The sequence below is a fragment of the Schistocerca serialis genome, chromosome 7 (assembly GCF_023864345.2).
Source record: "Schistocerca serialis cubense isolate TAMUIC-IGC-003099 chromosome 7, iqSchSeri2.2, whole genome shotgun sequence".
Lineage (NCBI taxonomy): Eukaryota > Metazoa > Arthropoda > Insecta > Orthoptera > Acrididae > Schistocerca > Schistocerca serialis.
In genome coordinates this window covers 60,437,731-60,459,087 of record NC_064644.1, presented here as the reverse complement: position 1 = coordinate 60,459,087, position 21,357 = coordinate 60,437,731, and the positions used below count along the sequence as shown (strand labels likewise).

The 21,357-nt window shown below is 38.5% G+C and overlaps 1 protein-coding gene across 1 annotated transcript; it reads left to right on the top strand.

Annotated features, from left to right (window-relative positions):
- The first annotated feature begins 1,188 nt into the window (after positions 1–1,188).
- Positions 1,189–17,414, top strand: LOC126412884 (putative uncharacterized protein DDB_G0286901). Its single transcript, XM_050082775.1, has 2 exons — positions 1,189–1,789; positions 17,350–17,414. The coding sequence occupies exons 1-2, from the start codon at positions 1,189–1,191 to the stop codon at positions 17,412–17,414; spliced, it is 666 nt and encodes a 221-aa protein (XP_049938732.1).
- Positions 17,415–21,357: the final 3,943 nt, after the last annotated feature.

Sequence of the window (21,357 nt, the reverse complement as noted above, 5' to 3'; positions counted from 1 at the left end):
TTGAGTACATAGTTATGATGTCAAGTGTACTGAAAGGTCTGCTAGAGTAAGTATTTAAGTGAAAATATGATTTTGTGCGCGATCGCCAGTTGTACTAACCACAGCAGCCAAGTAAGTAAGGAATTCTCATACATCTTCTGAAACCGATGAGACGAAACGAAAATGGATAAATGCTTATAAAAATGCAGATTCGTTTTCAGTTGAAAATACTGGTGTCCAATATTTTTGACTGATACAGATTGTCAAAGGGATTTGGAAAGTTAGCTGTTCAATATTCCTTCGAAACCTTCACAAGGTTAAGACTGGTACTATTTCAAATTTAGATCTTCCATCCTCAGGTACAGATTAAGCGTTTAGTAATGAGCCTAATAATGAGATGAGTCTACGGGCACAAAAACGAAGCTACTATAAAGAAATTGAGGATATTTTACAGGTAAATATATTACCAACTAATGAAGTTATTACTAGATAAAAAGCTTATGTTGAAAACATAACACTGGTGTGAATGCGACAAGGGGGTGCTTACACCAACAGTTAGAAATTATGGAAGCAGAAATAAAAGAGCTGAGGCAAAAGAATTAGAGATGACTGCAGGGTCTGTTGCTTACAAAGTTAAACACCTACGCCTCAAATTAGCTTGTTTTATGGTACACTGACTATCACATAAGTGTTTCACAAATGAGCTGGCCTCAGATAATTTCGAGAGGATCTTTAATGAGGCCAAGTGATAGTTTCATGGAATTCACTTTGAAAATTTAAGTCGAGTTTCTACAATCCACGGAAATTTCATTGATCGTAACAAATATTTTTGTAATGTTAAAGGACATTATAAATGAGAAGTATCCAGAAATGGAAGACTGTGCTGAAATGTGCTTCGTTAAGGACACGCACTTTCATCAACGAGGAAAAAAATGCGAAGGTAGTAAACAGAGCGAACAAAGGCAAAACTGAAAGAAATGAAAAAAGTTGCAACAACCTTCCAGAAGAGCAAAAGAAAACCTGTTAACGGAGTTAAAGACTTTAAAATGGCATTTTGGGGGGGTTTTCGTACAAGTCTAAGTGGCACTAGACAGTGTTAGCCACTTAACCCTAGAAAAACAAGCAGTGCCTGCCGTAAAGTGAGGTTGACATCCTCCGAAGGCTTTACACTATCATTTCATCGACCACAGAAAAATTAGTCGAACTCATATGAAGCTTAATAATAGCAATAGTAATAATAGCAATAGTAATAGCAATAGCAATAGTAATAATAGCAATAGCAATAATAATAATAATAATAATAGTAATAATAGCAATAATAATAATAATAGTAATAATAGCAATAATAATAATAATAATAGTAATAGCAATAATAATAATAATAATAATAATAATAGCAATAATAATAATAATAATAATAGCAATAATAATAATAATAATAATAATAATAGCAATAATAATAATAATAATAATAATAATAGCAATAATAATAATAATAATAATAATAATAGCAATAATAATAATAATAGCAATAATAATAATAATAATAATAGCAATAATAATAATAATAATAATAGCAATAATAATAATAATAATAATAGCAATAATAATAATAATAATAATAGCAATAATAATAATAATAATAGCAATAATAATAATAATAATAGCAATAATAATAATAATAATAGCAATAATAATAATAATAATAATAATAGCAATAATAATAATAATAATAATAGCAATAATAATAATAATAATAATAGCAATAATAATAATAATAATAATAGCAATAATAATAATAATAATAATAGCAATAATAATAATAATAATAATAATAGCAATAATAATAATAATAATAATAATAGCAATAATAATAATAATAATAATAATAGCAATAATAATAATAGCAATAATAATAATAATAATAATAATAGCAATAATAATAATAATAATAATAATAGCAATAATAATAATAATAATAATAATAGCAATAATAATAATAATAATAGCAATAATAATAATAATAATAGCAATAATAATAATAATAATAGCAATAATAATAATAATAATAGCAATAATAATAATAATAATAGCAATAATAATAATAATAATAGCAATAATAATAATAATAGCAATAATAATAATAATAATAATAATAATAATAATAATAATAATAGTAATAATAATAATAATAATAATAGTAATAATAATTATAGTAATAATAATTATAGTAATAATAATAATAATAGTAATAATAATTATAGTAATAATAGTAATAATAGTAATAATAATAATAATAGTAATAATAGTAATAATAATAATAATAGTAATAATAATAATAATAGTAATAATAGTAATAATAATAATAGTAATAATAATAGTAATAATAATAATAGTAATAATAATAATAGTAATAATAATAATAGTAATAATAATAGACGTGTTTTGCAGGATATGCTTCCTGCAACCACCCTAGAAGGAAAACAAAGACAGAGGATGAGATGGTCAGATGAAGTTAATCGACACCTCATGTTCTGTTATTACCAAGCAACAAACCTAGGAACCAACACAACTGGATACAGATCACAAGTATACACAACATTTATTACCAGATACCCAGAATTAAAATTTTTAACAGAACGACTAGCTGATCAGATCCGTGGAATAATAAAAAATAACAGGATACCCCAGTCAGAATTAGGTAACATCAAACAACAAGTACAACATATACTGGAACAAAATAATGTGCGATCAGAAGAAGAAAATACAGTAATGGACTCAAACATCCCAGAGCAAACAAACAAAGAACAACACACACCAATTAAACAATCAGAGGTAAACGAAATCGTAAGGCAGCCACCAGAACAAGCACAAATAGAACACAAAGTGACACATATTAGATATAGAAGAAAAATTTCAGCTAACATATATAGAATACAAAGACACAAATACAGACATTAGACCATTCTTGCATAGACCACCAAATAACCCACAAGTCGAAACAAAAACTATCAACACAATCACACACAACAAAATAAATGAAAACTATGGAAGAGTTACAACTACTGGTATATATAGGAGCACTCACTACACTAAATATACACACTAGGCAGAGATCTGAACCAACCAACACACAGAAGAAACCCACAAAACCAGCATGGCAACACAGGCTACAGATCAAAATAGAAAAACTGAGAAAAGACATCAGACAGCTAACAATTTATAAGAAATGAAATCTCAGAAAAAAAACGAAAAAGGTTTGGTAAAATCTCACAACAAGAAGCGACAGAGCAATTAGACAAAAAGAAGCAGAAATTACAAGCATTCGCCAAACGACTCAGAAGATACAAAAAAAGTGAAAATAGAAGGAAACAAAACCAAACATTCAACACAAACCAAAAGAAATTTTACCAGACAATAGATAACACACACATTGAAATAAACAATCCACCAAACATAAGACATTTAACACTTCTGGAGCAACATATGGTCAAACCCAGTACAACATAACAGGCATGCACGGTGGATACAAGCAGAAACAGACACATACAAGATGATACCACAAATGCCTGAAGTGACAATTTTGCAACATGAAGTCACCCAAGCAATTAATTCTACTCACAATTGGAAAGCCCCTGGAAATGATAAAATAGCAAATTTCTGGTTAAAGAAATTCACCTCAACACATTCACATCTAACTAAATTATTGGACAGTTACATTGCAGACCCATACACATTCCCTGATACACTTACACATGGAATAACTTATCTGAAACCTAAAGATCAAGCAGACACAGCGAACCCAGCTAAATATCGCCCCATAACATGCCTACCAACAATATACAAAATATTAACTTCAGTCATTAAACAGAAACTAGCGACACATACAACACAGAACAAAATTATAAATGAAGAACAAAAAGGCTGTTGCAAAGGAGCACGAGGATGTAAAGAGCAACTGATAATAGATGCAGAGGTGACATATCAAGCTAAAACTAAACAAAGGTCGCTACACTATGCATACATCGATTACCAAAAAGCTTTTGATAGTGTACCCCACTCATGGTTACTACAAATATTGGAAATATACAAAGTAGATTCTAAATTGATACAGTTCTTTAACAGTAACGAAAAATTGGAAAACCACACTTAATATCCAAACAAATTCAAATAATATCACATCACAGCCAATACAGATTAAGCGTGGAATATACCAAGGAGACTCATGAAGTCCTTTCTGGTTCTGCCTTGCTCTGAACCCACTATCCAACATGATAATACAAATTATGTTTACAATATTACTGGAAAATACCCACACAAAATCGCATTTGCTATACATGGATGATCTAAAACTACTGGCAGCAACAAATCAACTCAACTAATTACTAAACATAACAGAAGTGTTCAATGATGTAAATATGGCTTTTGGAACAGACAAATTTAAGAAAAATAGCATAGTCAAGGGAAAACACACTAAACAAGAAGATTACGTATTGTTTAACCAAAGTGACTGCATAGAAACGATGGAAAAATGGACGCCTCTAAATATCTAGGATACAGACAAAAAATAGGAATAGATAATACAAATATTAAGAAGAACTAAAAGAAAAATAGACAAAGACTAACAAAAATACTGTAAACAGAATTGACTGCAAGAAACAAGAAAAGCTATAAATACTTATGCTATACCAATATTGCCCTCATTTGGAGTAGTGAAATGGAGTAACACACGTAGAAGCACTGAATACACTTACACGATCACAATGCCACAAATATAGAATACATCACATACATTCAGCAACAGAGATTCACATTAAGCAGAAAGGAAGGAGGAAGGGGATTTATCGACAAAAAACTACGTTATGGATAGGCAGACAATTTAAGAAAATTCTTTATAGAACGAGCAGAAACTAGCAAAATACATAAAGCAATCACTCATATACATCGGCTACACCACTACAATTTCATAACCACCTCTACAACCCTTTAGATCACTTAACAGCAACAGATACGAAGAAAGTAAACTGGAAAAAGGAAACACTATATGGCAAGCACCCGCATCATCTAACAGCCACACACAGATCAAGACGCATGCAACACATGGCTAAAGAAAGGCAATATATACAGTGAGACGGAAGGATTCATGATTGCAATACAGGATCAAACATACACCAGATATTACAGCAAGCATATTATTAAAGATCCCAATACCACAACAGATAAATGCAGACTTTGCAAACAAATAGAAACAGTAGATCACATCACAAGCGGATGTATAATACCAGCAAATACAGAATACCCCAGAAGACATGACAATGTAGCCAACATAATACATCAACTTGCCATACAAAAAACTTATAAAACACGTTCCCACATACAAGTATGCACCACAAAATGTACTGTGGAATGAATACAAATTATACTGGAACAGAACCATTGTAACAGATAAAGCACCACGTAAACCTGACACTCACCAATAAAAAGAAATTAACACAGCTAATCGAAATATCCATACCCAATTCAACAAATATACAGAAGAAAACAGGAGAAAAATTGGAAAATACATCCAACTGGCTGAGGAAGTCAAGGACATGTGGCATCAGGATAAAGTTGACATACCGATTATACTATCAACTACAGGAGTCATACCACACAATATCCACCAGTACATCAACGCAATACAGCTACATTCAAACATATATACAACTACAGAAATCTGTAATTATTGATACTTGTTCTATTACCCGCAAGTTCCTAAATGCAATATAACATAACATATACCATACAGTTAAAAGGAAGTCACGCTTGATCAAGGTCCGCATCGCTTTCCATTTTTAACCAGACATAACGTCTGAGAAAGGAAAGAATAGTACATTTACTAGCTGATAGGACAGCTTGGCTGTGGATGCGGAAGGGTAGCCCACAACAGTGTTCACAATTACAAGCACCCAAGCTTTAATGATCTTCCAGCAATAAAGGCTCTTAACAAATGTCAGTTAAGCAAGGACAAACTTTGTTACAAATATATGTTAACCTTCAACCTGTGAGTAACACCAATAAAGAATTACCAATCAATAAAACGTAGATAAAGGACTGCTTTACAAGAAAGCTTTCATGATTTTATTTAATTTAAGCAAAGTTACAAATTTTATGTTAAGCTTCAACAGGTGAATAATGCCAATAAATAATTCTCATTTAAATAAAACAGACAGGAAAATGCCTTGCCAAAATGCTTTAATTGTGTAAAATCATGAAAAGCTCAGTTACAACCTTTCTCACAAACTACTTAGGAATTTACTGCAAACAATTTTGATCTCTCTAATCAGAAGGTAACTGCCAAGTCCAAGCGACCGAAGCCACTCTGAGCGGACGACCGCCCCAACGCTGGTCATCAACCGACACGTCACGGCCCAGTGGTCACCGTGCTAAAACAGATTAACGTTTCGGTAAGCGACCGACAACACAAGAGTAACAGTGACCAAGTCGGCGTACGCCTTACGAAACACGGCACACCATGAAGCGAGAGCAGGCACAGCTGACTAGCTGCCATACAACCGCGAGCAAACAAATCTCACCCCGCCCGTACTAACGCGGGAAATGATAGCGAGCGACAAGACGCCACGCGCAAAGCAGCAACCGTGCCTACCCCTCGACCACAGAATGTGCCCTGTCTCCTTGTCTGTGGTAATACCATTTATAGCACACAAACGATTTAATAATGGCATTAGTTCAACTCAAGATCAGTTAAGTTAGGTGCAGGAAAGATTTACCCACGGATTTACCTTCAAACCAACTTCCGAACCACAGGCGGAAATAAGTAAACCTGGCATAAGTTTTCACCAGACCGATAAACAAGAAATCAAATTAAACAGTAGCCAAAATACTGTCACTACACGCAAGCCCTTCAAGACCTTGCTATCTTACAGTTATTAACGGCGAAACATACACAAATGACAAATTCACCATTGAAAGCAAAAACACACCACAAAGGTTTAATTTGCAGACGAGCCAGTCACTAAAAGCTCAGTTTCACAAGATTAGGGCTAACCTCACTCGGGAGCAATACATTTGTGCGCATGATAACTATGTTGCCCAGAATAGGACTCCAAAACCCAAAACAGGTCACACGTTAGCTGTCTTTTTCACGACGAAAAAAAATCTCTGAAATTACAGCTGCCTGCAGCAAAACAAATGAGTCAGGGTGCATGAACGTAAAGCATAGCCCACTGTTCCAGCCGGAGCGTAACCTTTTCAATATACATACGGACAGAACAACACACGTGGGCATAAGGGAGCAGCTGATGCGTACCAAGCAAACTATACGGCGCCAAAATACGACCCACGTCACGTCCACAAACCGGAGCACTGCTCCCGGAGCTGGCGTCTGCTCGCTGGACTGCCGCAACACTGTTCCCCGGAAAGCGATGATGACTGCCGCCTTGCTCAACGCTCCCTTCTCGACCGTGCAGAACTCTTCTCTTGTCGCCTCAGAGTGCGGCCGCAATGTCCGTTCTCCCCTGCTGTCCGCCCCAGACTCTTGTTACTTACTCGTACTCACTTCCCCGTTAGGAACCGCTCCGACAGGAGGCGCTCGCGATCGCACATAGTGCCAACCTCAACCAGAGGAGTAATCGATAGCGTCTTGCGCCCGAGAGCCGCGCCACGGCTCAATACACTAAAACATGGAAAGTCTCGGTTACATTCATACCTGCGTGTGAGTCAAACGCTTGCGCCGTGTGCCTATAAACTTCAATGTAGCGTGGCGTAGCGAGAGGGTCCACTGTGACGTCACAGCTGACAGCCTGCCTGCGCTTGACGCTACCGTTTACTCTAGTATTCATGACATAGATGTAGATATAGAATCTTAGCAGTAAAGACTTTCCATCCATGAAGCCCATTAGGCAGGTGCACAAAAGTACTACTTTGTTCTGAATGAAAGACACGTAACTACAAATCTGTGGTAGTACAAAAAAAATTACTTTTTTTATCTTTATTTTCGGAGGAACACAATAACATGGGGTGGTAAGAAACAGGTATGCGAAGTTTGTAAGGGTGTTGCAGGGTAGACAGTCTTGAGAAACAACTTTTAAGAAAAAAATTCGACACGGTGCGGCGTTTCCGAGTTAATTAGCATTGAAGCTAGCCTATCAGGCATTTGTGCTAGAAAATTCAAGCGGCCCACCAGATACATTTAGTGTCAGTTTTTCTCGCTCGGTTTCAATCCTGCCCGCGGAAGACATCTGTGAGAGAGAGAGCTAGGTGCTCGCGTTCTACTCCGCGCGTGACGCGTTTACGGATGTTGTTCGCATTCTGTTGTCCGCATTCAGTTTTCAGTTTGGCATCAGCATAATACAGCTGGTACATGCTAAGTTCAAGTGATGTAGACATTTAAAAATGAACAAAGAAGCGATGGCTACATTTATTCATTGTTGTAGAAACAACTCATGCTTATGCCATCAATCGTCGAAAGTATTTTTGGTCAAATATTTTAAAAAAAATATTTGCTAAAATTTTTCTTGGGTATCAACACACTAAATCTGAAGCAGTCGTCGAACTTTCTTGCTCAAGAGCCAATATTGTGGTGGCACCTCTGGTCGCATAAGCAGATTGGTAATCTACATAAATTAGTAAGTTATGAGCACCCAACAGACCAGCTATAGTAGGCGTGCGTTAATTGGACGTTGGCCCACAATTACCGGTAATCAGAAATCAGCACATTTCGGAACATTTCGTGTCGACTGCAATCGCCTGACAACGTGTTGTGTTTTCTATGTGAACTGACGATTAATGGATTAATAGCAGTATCTGTACTTATCTTTAAATACATTAGCCAATATGTAACACGATAACAAACCCATACATATTATAACAATGCACATACGTACGTGTGTTCCACATCTCTGGTTAAACCAAAATTAGTACACAAATCACTTACAGTCCGGAAGGAATCGCTGTGGGCGTAAGAGCCACATACCTATCAAAAGGTGAGGATAAGGTTGAAAAGGAATTGTAGCCCACGGCACGCGAATATTCGTTTTTTTATTCACTCTTTACTTGAGAAAATTTTGGAAATTTGTGGTGAGTTCCTATGGGACCAAACTGCTGAGGTCATTGCTCCCTAAGATTACACACTACTTAATCTAACTTAAACTAACTTACGTTAATTACAACACCCACACCCACGCCCGACTACAACCACTGACGGGGGGAGCGGGGGGGGGGGGGGGGGGTTGGGAAGATACTTGAGAATCAGAGCGCTTAGTTACTTTCAACAACTTTACACACAATTCCAAACCTGTGCGAAACTTTTTCTCATAGTCAAACCTCACAAAATGTTGAAAAAATGGTCCAAATGGCTCTGAGCACTATGCGACTTAACATCTGTGGTCATCAGTCCCCTAGAACTTAAAACTAACTGACTTAAGGACATCACGCACATCCCTGCCCGAGGCAGGATTCGAACCTGCGACCGTAGCGGTCACGCGGTTCCAGACTGAAGCGCCTAGAACAGCACGGCCACACCGGCCGGCAAAATGTTGAAAGAAAACAGTTTATTTCTCACTGAAGTTTCGCTGTTTATGCAGTAATACCCCCGCATCAGGTATGACGTTTTAATTGATTACTTCTTTGCTATTTACTCTGTACACAACACATTTCGCAGACTGTATCGACATGTGCCGCTGATCGTACCTACAAGATAACATCAGGAAACGACACATAGTCCACGAGGTATGAAGTGAAAAACATCAGCTAAGTGAAAAGCAGGTCAAATATGTGTACAAATATGTGCTAAATAGTATATGTGACATGTGCATACGCAGGCAAAGCCACTGATAACAAGCTCCTCCTAAATACCTGGATCGATTTCAACCAAACGTGGTACACATACTACTTATGATCTGGAAAGAAATGCTATGGGGCTAAAAACCAGCAAACTCTTATTTTGGTATAGGTGACAACGTGGAGCAAGAACGGAGAAAGAGGTGATGGACTGACAGAGAGGGGTAAGGAGGAGGTGGGCACAGATAGGGGAGGAAGAGATGAACAAAGAGACAGAGAGTGGGACAGAAAAGGAAGATGAGGAGATCGACTGGCAGAGGGGGATGAGGAGGAAGAGGATGAGATGGAGTCGGCAGGAGGAGATGGAGACAGAGTGGAGGAGGAGAAGACGGGTAGAGAGGGGGGAGAGGAGGAAGGGGTAGGTAGACTAACAGAAGACTGGGCGAAACTGTATGTTTCGGATGTCATTTTCCTTCTGCTCATTGCGTTGTATAACAACAACCTTAATTTAATTTTATATTTCCTGCTGCAAATATCTATCGCATTTGATCATCACTGTAATGTGCTACTTCTGTTTGAAATTTATACCATCACTGCCGATCGCTATGAGGCACACACGCCGATGAGGTGTCACCACTGGAGGACAAACAAGAAAGCATTCCCCCATCGCAACCCTCTAACCCCGCGGTGTCCGCTTTACGTACGGCCCTACCCCTGAGGAACGTAGTCAACTTTACTTAAATCACTGCCAGATTTACCAACGTAAATTAAAATTAGGCGTCTAAAAATATTACGTCTCTGTGAGTATTATTGTTTATTACTGAGCAAAAAAACTACACTCTTAAGAAACACTTATTGTTAGTTCACGTTTTTGGATTTGGGTTTCGATTGCTAGACGCATGTTATTATAAAATACGCCTAGGAACCGTGTACCGCATCAATACTAGATTCGCTGTTTGACGGCCATTGATCTAATGACCCGCTCATGGCCAAAGTTTGCAAAGTTATTCCTAATTCGTTGTCGACTGGTATTGTCTGTCTGATGGCCACATTTTGTTTTTCTGTTCGTTCTCGTATTAACATTGGTAAATAAGTCTTGTCCATTGTGAACATATAAGAGCACTGAAACTGTAGAAACTCAAGAAAGTTTATGACGAATTGGCTACAACTAGTTGCTTTTATAGACATTTATTTCAAGTAAATAAATAAATAAAATAAGCGTTTATATTTCAATGGTGAAATTTCAAGATGCTTGCCACCCCATCTTCAGTAACAGTATTTAAATTTATTTATGTATTTTAAACACTTTTTCTTTACTAACGGTATTGCAGGATTTGTAGCATAACTTTTTACGACAGCTCCTGTAAAACGTCGTACGTGAAGGAACTATGTACACGGCGCGTAAATAAATGTAAACATCTGAAGATGGGCGGCACATAAGATAACGTTCTCTCAAAACCCGTGGTTTGAAGCACTATTTGTTGAAGCGAGATGTTGGAAAAGGAGGTGTCATTCATATCAGTGCTTTACAACGAAACATTAATCTCAGGGGCGCTATAGTTTCCACTGTGAGCTAGGAGCGCTGCTATCAAGTGACGAGTCAACCTTAAGTAACTACGCTGTTGTCCAAAATTAAACCAACCAACCGCTATTTCTCTGTCCTATCGCTAATTCATGAAATAATCATACAAACTGTCAACAGATATCCGTACAATCATGTTCTCATACCAATGATGACGTGAGGGCACCTATCAAACGGGGTAGTGTTTGCCAATCGTGTCACACCCACAATCGCTGTGTACACAGTCACAGACGGCGCAGTATAATACAGAGAAGATGGCTACCATATTATCTGCGGTGGGGGCCATAGGCAGAATGGAAACAGGACAATCACACACTGATGTGGCACGATGGCTTAACGTGAATCATTCTATTGTTTCTCGAATATGGCGACAGTTTACAGAAATCGAAACTGTATCTCAAAGATACAGGGCCGACCACGTGTGACGTCAGAGAGAGAGGAGCGTTATTTGGCTCTAAAGGCACGACGGTACCGCCTTAATACTGCACCGAAACTAGCATCTGATCTCGCAGCAGCCACTGCATGTGTTGTATCGAGGCAAACGGTGTACATAAGGCTTTGGCGGAGTGGCCTTTATTGTCAGAGATCTGCTGCATGTGTAACTCTGATGCATCTTCGCAGACGGGAAGGTCTGGAGTGGTGTCGTCAACATGCCACACGGGCAGTCGAACAGTGGACCAATTTTCTTTTGTCGGATGACGCATCATTTGATCTGGAGAGTGATTCTCGACGGATTCGAATCTGGAGGGAACGTGCAACACGATTTCGGTACCCAAACATTGTGGACAGAGACCGATATGGAGGAGGAGCCCTAATGGAGTGGCCAGAGATTATGATGGCCACTCGATCTCCTCTTCATAAAATTGTACGAGTGATTCGGCAAGGTTTTACTGCCGTCAGATATGGTGACAAGATCTTAGGACCTAATACGCCATTGTTGCTAGGCGCTGTGGACCCAGACTTCATACTGATGAACGATAATGTTCGATTTCATAAAGCACAGGTGGTTGATGTTTTCTCGGAAACGGAAGATCTTGCATGCATTGCTTGGCCTACTCGTTCTCCCGATTTGAGTTCCACAGAGCATGTTTGCGATGCACTGGAGAGACGGGTTGCATCACGTCAGCGTCCACCGACCACTTTCCAAGACTTGCGAGTAGCTCTGCAGGAAGAATGGGCGTTATGCTTATCCATTACGGATAGTTTAGAACCCGTGACTGTTAACTGAACGTAAATAAGCTACATAAAACTGCAATCACTCACTTTTTTGAATAATTATGTTTTATTCCATGAACCGGTTTTCGAACCTTTTCAGGTTCATCTTCAGATGGTTTCTGGAAGTCACTTCGTTATTTCTGGCATAATGCTGGGTGCTGGCTCTGTGACAAGAAGATGGAACACGCTGTAATGTATCGCCATGGCCATTGTTTATCTGTCGATATGGATGTAAATTTAGTTTTTTATTTACGGCGACAGTATGGGCGGCTTTTTACCGTTAGTGTCCATCTGTTTGCCTACATTTTGATGGCCAGTTGGTATATCACTTCACACACTTTTTCACAATCTATAGTAATTTACACTCTAACAGCAAAACTTCGCAGGAATCCAGCATGTGCTACACAACTATATCTTATAACAAATATCTTGACAAAGAGATATGACATAGGCCTACTTCGCACGGACATGTAATTTGTTCTTTTTTTTTACATGTATTAATGTCGATATAAGGGCACATGTTGTAATCATATTGGCGATAACATGAGAGCACAAAATAAATAAAAAAAATAAATAAATTACTACAAGAATAAACTCCAAGTTACGTCTTATTTCTATTTGTATATTAAAGTATTAAACAGTCATTTTATAGCAAATATTTTAATCAAGATTGGCATTAACTTGAATGCCCAGGAATCAATAATACAGAGTTATTGTATTTGCAATGAGATACAGCTGTTTGTATGACTAGGACCTTTATATTTAAATTTTAAATAATGACAAACCTTCAAATGGACTGTTAACATATTTCTGTTGTTACGTTAACATGATCTGGAATATTAGTAACAGTAGATTCTGTTTATTTTAGCTAAAGGTATATTTATAAAAGTTATAATGTTTATAATGGACTAAATCTGTTTGTATGACCGTACACCTTATGTTTAAAAACCAAGAACAAAAGTTCAAGTGCACTGTTGACTTATTTTTGTTCTTACATTAAAGTGATCTGGAATATTGGTAAAGGCAGCTTCTGTTTGTTCCAGCTAGAAGTAATGTGTACAAAAGTACTTATTTATGTTAACAGTAGAGGTCCTTACCAATTAGAAATATAGTACAGATTTTATCCTGTGGTAGGATATTTACATTGACACCAGTGTATTTAGGATGTAAAGAGAGGGATGGGGGGTGGGCGATTAGGGAAGGGGGGAGGAACGGGGAGGCAGCGTAGGGTTGATTAAGTGGTTACTTCTTTTTAACTAGTATATCTTCAAAGTTCTGAAGGAAAAATTTGTTTCTCAGTTCAGTTTAGTCATTGAGTAGGTAGTCAGATGCTGTATTTGTGTAGATAAATATTTCAGTTTCTTGAAGAAGGTCAAGTATCGTGCGTTTGTTGCCAAAATGATTTGGAGATTTTGTTCTACGTTGTTTGCAGAATGATTGTGATTTTCAAGCTGTGAGGCAAAGCTGGATTTATTCCGGTTGTTAAGACGGAGTGCATCTATGTGTTCTTTAAGCCTTGTTATGAAGCTTCTACGAGTTTGTCCAATGTAGAAGCTTGGACATGAGTTGCAAATGAGATTGTATACACCTTACTTTTGATAATGTTGTATGGTGGTGTTGGTGCTGTGTATGATCTTATTTTGTATTTTATTGTTGGTGAAGAACATTATTTTTATGCTTTATGTCTTGGTTGGCAATTGGTGAGAAATCTTCCCTAGGAAAGGCAGGTTATAAATGTGGTCTTCTTGTTTGTGGGTGGTTGTTCAGCAGTTGGTTGATTTAATTTTGCTGTATGGATTAGTTTATTTATTATTGCAGGGTTGTACCCATTGCTGATTTAATAATTTCTGTTTCTTTTTGTCTTTCACTTGTGTCCGTTGGGATTTTAACCATGCGATTAACCATTGTTTTGAAGAATGCTTTTCTATGTTGGTCTGGATGGCAAGAGGATTTGTGTATGGTATATTGGTGGTTGTTGGCTTTCTGATAATTTGAAATTTATGCTTTTGATTTTTATTTGAGGTGGTTAAATGAAGATAGTTAATGCCTTCTGGTGTTTCATGTTCCATTGATTACATCCATATCGACAGATAAACAATAGTCATGGCGATACATTAAAGCGTGTTCCATCTTCTTGTCACAGAGCCAGCACCCAGCATTATGCTAGAAATAACGATGTGACTTTCAGGAACCATCTGAAGATGAACCTGAAAAGGTTCTAAAACCGGTTCATGGAATAAATCATAATTATTCAAAAAAGTGACTGATTGCAGTTTTATGTAACTTATTTACAAAGAATGGGCGTTATTGCCTCAACATGATTGATGACATCGTACACATCGTACCCCATCGTAGTCTAACCTGTGCTGCTGCCAAAGATGGTCACGCCCCATACTGAACAAATTAACCAGTTGTGAGAATGTGTATGCAAATCAGTTAAGTTGGAAAAACCGAAGAGCATTTTTGTCTATTATTATGCATGCTGCTTTTGTTTATGTTCTGTATTCCTTATATTGCTTCCACTTTGCTACCACCTGTTTTTACTGTATTGTGCCAAAATATATGCAGCCTTGCAAAATTTCCGTTCGTTGCTTTAATTTTGGACACCAGTGTACGTGAATCAGACCTGATGATCACAAGACACTGCCCATGTCCGGCGTAGAGGAAGCGCACGAGAATCCTAAGCCTATGACTCTGGTACGATCCTTACTACTGTACTATATCCAGTTTTTGTGTCGCTCACTTGTTCCGCTTTAGGAAATCAAACCAAGATCACGTTTAGCGAAACCGTCTCTGGCGCATAACTTCAATTTACGTGATCAACGGCTTGATTGGCTAACTTAAGTGCTAATTAACTCGGAAACGGCGTAACGTATCAATCTTTCTTCTTGACGGTTATTACACAGCACAACTTACCCTACAACATCGTTAAAAGCTGACTGTTTCTGACGACCCTGTATAATAGAAGCAAAATGGAACGTTTATCCGTGGGGAAAAATAATTTATCTATATGTTAGTGAAGCAAGTGCATTTTCAATGTCGTTTTCCAGCCTCAACGATGATACTTCTCCAGCAGGCTTTTTACCAGCACAACGTAACTTTCAGCTACTCTGTAACGCAGTAACCTGTGCATAACACTTTTAAAGGCTTCTCAAACTCGTTTGTCATTGCCCTGGATAACTAAGCCAATGTTTTCATTCAGAATAGTTTTATGAATGTCAGTCCGCTGTAGATTACTTCCTTCAATTTTTCTCACTCACCGTTCAGTTACCTGAAAGCATCTCTATCCTTCTTCTTTATATATTTCTTCATAAGGCCGAGTTTCATGTGAAAAGGAAGCAGAATAATTTTACTTCGATCTGCTTACGAACGTGGAGTGGACCTTTCCTTGGAGATCGGTGTTTTCCGCTGTAGTATGTGTGTCTGTGCCTACTGCCTCACTCACACAGAAAACAGTGGTATTTTGTGAATCCCAACAGCATGCCCTACAATGGTGCACTCACCTTGAGGTCTCCACAGATCTGCAAGTTACTCTCTAAGTACATAATGCTTTCCAGAAGTAATTTCCTCTGGGGTACATGCTTCCTTCATATGGACCGCCCACAGGACTTGGAGGTATGAAATTCCTACAGCTTTTAACCTAAGCTTTGATGCGTCAATGAATAGTCCAGTCCCCTAGTCTCTGCGCCACATTGAATGCTGTCATAAAACCATTCACAACGAAGCAAGCATTTAGCTTATTACATATTGCCGACATATTGTTGATTGGAACAGTGACTATAGGTGCAACTTTTATTATGCCTATTAGCTACCTGTTTCGATACACCGTATCATCACCACACCAACCCCGACAAGCAGTCGCCACCCTTGCATCCGAGATAGGTGTGCGAGATACTTGGAGTATAACCCAAATAGCAACAATATCTTTTAGTCTGTAGTGGCATTTTTTAGTGCGTAGTGAATACCGGTTTCGGTACGCAGTGCCACTGGCAAGTAGTCGCCACTTTTGCTTCCCAAGTAGGTGCGTCAAACCGGTAGTCAGAGTACGACTATTAACAAAAACATAATACTTCTGTTTAGGTTACTCTCACTTTTTAAATATTAAATGAAATTTTCACCCGCGTCCTGTAATTTGGCACATTAACATGTGGTTCTAGAAGATTACTCTGTTTCAGCCTGGATCTTAGAAGCTCAGCTTTGTTTTTTGGTGGGTGTAAGTCTCGAATTAAATACGAGTAACTTAGATCGCCTTGAATTAGTCTGTGTGGCTCACTTATTGATTCAGGTTCGAAATGAGGATCTCATGGTGTTGAATCAAACGGTATTGGATGGGATGTTTCCTCTGTGTGGGCTTCGTTGACATCTTCCTCTATGCTGCAACCCCTGGTGGATTCATTGCTGGCACGTCATTCCCACGTGAAACTGGTTGGATATCTGACAGGATGTTCGGGTGTGCAACTTACAAGCTCTTCTTTCTTGACAGACCCTTGTGAACAGCAGGTACCATGTAGCAATACCAGTTATCTGCATTATTGGTAGGCTCCCTCCAAATCGTGAGGACAGTGAGCGTATACTTTTATTGATCTACTCATGTAAATCTGCAAAACAAGAATTGCCGCTAATATGAGGCGCCCACGATTTATCTTTACCTTCTGACGTCACATCTAAATAATGGTGGTAGGCTGTTTTCAATAGTGAAGTAATATGACTTTTCTGATGGCCAAATACCACATTTCCACAGCAGAGCTGGCCAAAATTGTTCAAGCATTTCCGTGATGACACTACTTTTTTAGATGAGTCTGCTCATGAATTCAAAGTGAAACAGCAGAACACATTTTTAGCAACTGCAAATAGCTAACGAAATCAAAAGAGTTATTTATAATCATTGATAAAAAGATATAAAAGTCGTATTGCATTTTGGCTATGATATCCCACCGGGTGGGTCCAGCCGCTTGTCGAAAAGGGTGTGTACCTTTTTCGCGCACATTGGCTACTTTCCTTGCGGGTACGCAAGAGATGTGCCGTATGTGTATTGGTAGGCTGTAGTGTACTTAATGCGTGTATAGCGTAATTTTGTGTATGTGTTTTATATGATGAGTGGATGAAAGAGGGTGAACTAGCTACTAGCACATTGCCTACCCCTCGCAAACAGCATCAAGAGCCACGCCGAGGTTAATGTCTCCGTGCGATGGACGGATTACCATGAGCAGCGACACATGCCCCCACTTGGTGGGAAACTTTGTAGAGGTTTAGAATTTAATCCTGGATTTTTGTGCAAATATTGGTGATCAGGAACTTTACTTACCACCTATCCTACCATTGTCTGCCAAATACCGGCACTGAAAATTTCATCCACCACCAGTCGAGAGCTAACGCCCACGTGTGCGATAGAGACCTTGGCTGTGGGTGCAGGTTTGGACATTGGTATTTTGATGTAAGGAAGCGTCCCAGGCTTATACAGGACCATTTAATAAGTAATGCAGCTTTTTATCTGAAAGCAGTCTGGCTTTATTCAGGATTCCAGTACACCATATTATTCCCACTGTTTTAACTAATGGTTCAAATGGCTCCGAGCACTATGGGACTCAACATCTGAGGTCATAAGTCCCCCAGAACTTAGAACTACTTATACCTAACTAACCTAAGGACATCACACACACCCATGCCCGAGGAAGGATTCGAACCTGCGACCGTAGCGGTCGCGCGGTTCCAGACTGAAGCGCCTAGAACCGTTCGGCCACACCGGTCGGCTGTTTTTGCTACAAACCTTATTTTTCCACACAACCTTCATTCAGTGCGAAGGCCTTACGCCACCTTACTGGGAGGGTCTGTATGATTGCAGAGCATCATTATACCGGTCGACGTCGGAGCCGTCGTCTCGCTGCATCAGTAGCCTCCTCACCACCCACGTACTGCTTTGCGCAGAGTCCATCGTTTATTGGACCAAACAGATGGAAATCGGGAAGTGAAAGACAAGTGCTGTATGGCGGCTGAGGAAGAACAGCCCAGCGACGTTCTGTGAGCTTTTCTCGGTGTGCAGACTTGTGTGAGGCTTTCCGTTGTCATGTTAGTTAGTTAATTAGTTAGTTAGTCAGTTGGTTGGGTGTTCCATTGATCAGTCGCAGGGTACAGTAGCCGTTATGATGTGGAACGTGTCAAGTTCACAAGAAATGCACATATGAAACAAGATTTTTTAATATATACATATTACAATACAGAGTTAAGGATTAATATTTCCATTATTTATCCCATTCCCTTAAATGGCACAAAATGCTTATGCTATATTTATAGATTTATTTATTCCTATTCAAGAATTCATCTATGGTATAGAAGGAGTTGTCAAGGAGATATGATTTCAATTAATTTTTTTGAAGCTATTGCTGCTGTCTGTCAGACATTTTATTTCATCTGGTAATTTGTCGAAAATTTTTATAGCAGCATATTTTACCCCTTTCTGTGCCAAAGATCGGTTGAGTAACGGATAGTGTAAGTCTTTCTTTTTCTGGTATCATAATCATGAATGTCACTGTTGTTTTAAACTGGCCCATGTTGTTGAGAACAAATTTCGTTAGTGAGTAAATGTACTGTGAGGGTGTTGTAATAATTCCCAATCTTTTAATAAGATGCCTACACGATGTGCGACTATGAACCCTACACATTATTCTAACCACTTTCTTTTGAGTAGTGAATACTTTTTGTGTAAATGTTGAGTTACCCTAAAATATTACTCCGTATGACATCAGAGAGTGGAAGTATGTTAGCTTACCGATTTCTACATCCGCAAAATTGGCAATTATTTTGATTGCAAAAGTTGCTGAACCTAGTCGCTTTAGAAGATCCAAAATATCAATTTTCCAATTAAGATTATCATCTATGTGTACACCCAAAAACTTAGTATTCTCTACCCTGTCTACTGACTTTTGTTGATGTGTTGTATTTATTGAAGGAACTGTACTTTTTGCAGCAGAAAATTGGATGTACTGTGTTTTTTCAAAGTTTAGAGCAAGCCCATTTTCAGAAAACCAATTAATGACTTTTCCAAAGACCTTATTTGTATCATTTTCAATTGGAGTTTCTTTTACCGAATTAATAATTATGCTTGTATCATCAGCAAATTGTGTCAGTTCAGCTTCCTGTTTCAGATAGGAAGGGAGATCGTTCAGATACATCAAGAACAGAAGAGGATCCACGATTGAAACCTGTGGAACACCTAATGTAATTTCACCCCAGTTATATGAAGTGGCTAACTTATTTAAATCACTTAACCCGTATAAGGAAACTGTTTGCTTTCTGTTCTGTAGGTACGACGTAAACTATGCTATTCCATTTAAACTATAGAACTGTAATTTCTGCAACATAAAGTCATGGTTCACACAATCAAATGCTTTCGACAAGTCACAGAAAATTCCTATTGGTGACATTTTACTATTTAAAGACTCTATTATGCGGACACTGAAATTGTATATTGCTGTCTCAGTGGAACAGCCTTTTTGAAATCCGAACTGTGATTTACTAAGTATCCCATTACTGTTGAGATGGCTAACCACTCTTGAGCAAATTACTTTCTCGAAGATTTTTGAAAATGCTGTAAGGAAGGATACTGCCCGATAATTATTTACATCTGTGGTGCCCCACTTTCTGTAGAGCGGCCTGACAATGGCATATTTTAACCTGTCTGGCAAAGCGGAGAAGACAGGGAAGTTCGTTTGCATTTGTGTGGCGACGTATACGTTGACTTACTTTTGTTCGATTTCCCGAGCGTAGCACAATACACTTGGGAGTTGGTAGTCGCACTAGGAGGGAGGAAGGCCGCCGTGATGACTTTACCCGCTGAGGGTGCGGCTTTGAACTTTTTCTTTGGAGGAGAGGTATTGTGGCGCCACTCCACGGACTGCAGCTTTGTTTACTGTTCGAGGAGATGAACCCACGTTTCATCGCCTCGCCTGTGACGAAGTTCGGCGACAAATTGTCACGATTAGCCCCGTAACGCGCAAGCAATTCCGCACAGATGGTACTTTGTCGGTCGCTCTTTATGGTCTTCAGTTAGGCGGCGATGAGCCCAACGGACACACACACACGCCTTTTGAGTACTCTAACTGGTGCACGAGTGTGTCGACACTGCCAACAGAGACATCAAGTTGAGCAGCGAGGTGTTTAATTGTGATCTGTCGATGACCTCGAATGAGGGTGTCTGTACGTTCCAACATTGCAGAAGTCACATCTGTGCGTGGTCGGCAGTCACGCGGGAGATAGGACAGGTTCGTGCGACCTTGTTGCGATGACGACACACGTCGCTCCCCTCTCACTGGCAGGTCTCCGCAGACACCATGCAAGAGCCTATAAATATCTGCGATGCCCCGGTGTTCCACCAAAAGAAACTCAATGACAGCTGTAAGCTTGGAACGCCCCCTGTTTCAGACGCCATTTTGAAGGCTAGGTACAGCTCCACCACTTATCGCAACTTCATGAAACTGTAGGGTGTGAAGAAATTGGCAGAGAAAAATATATGTTGAATTATCTATTGAACGTCACTCGTACATTACAAAAACCACTGTTACGTACTGCATCTCGGAAATAAGTGCTAACGATTCCGCACCAATTACACATTGGATTTCAGTCCGAATTTTCATACTCAAACGAAGAGAGGGACAGGGACAAACAGGGTATTAAACCGACCAACGTGAGTTCTAGTTCTGCTTGTAGTCAATCTTTTTGTTATTAATAGTAACTTAATTAGCGATTTGTGGCAAAATTCAAAAATCTCAGGAATAGCTGTAAATGAAGCGTGATAAATATCAAAT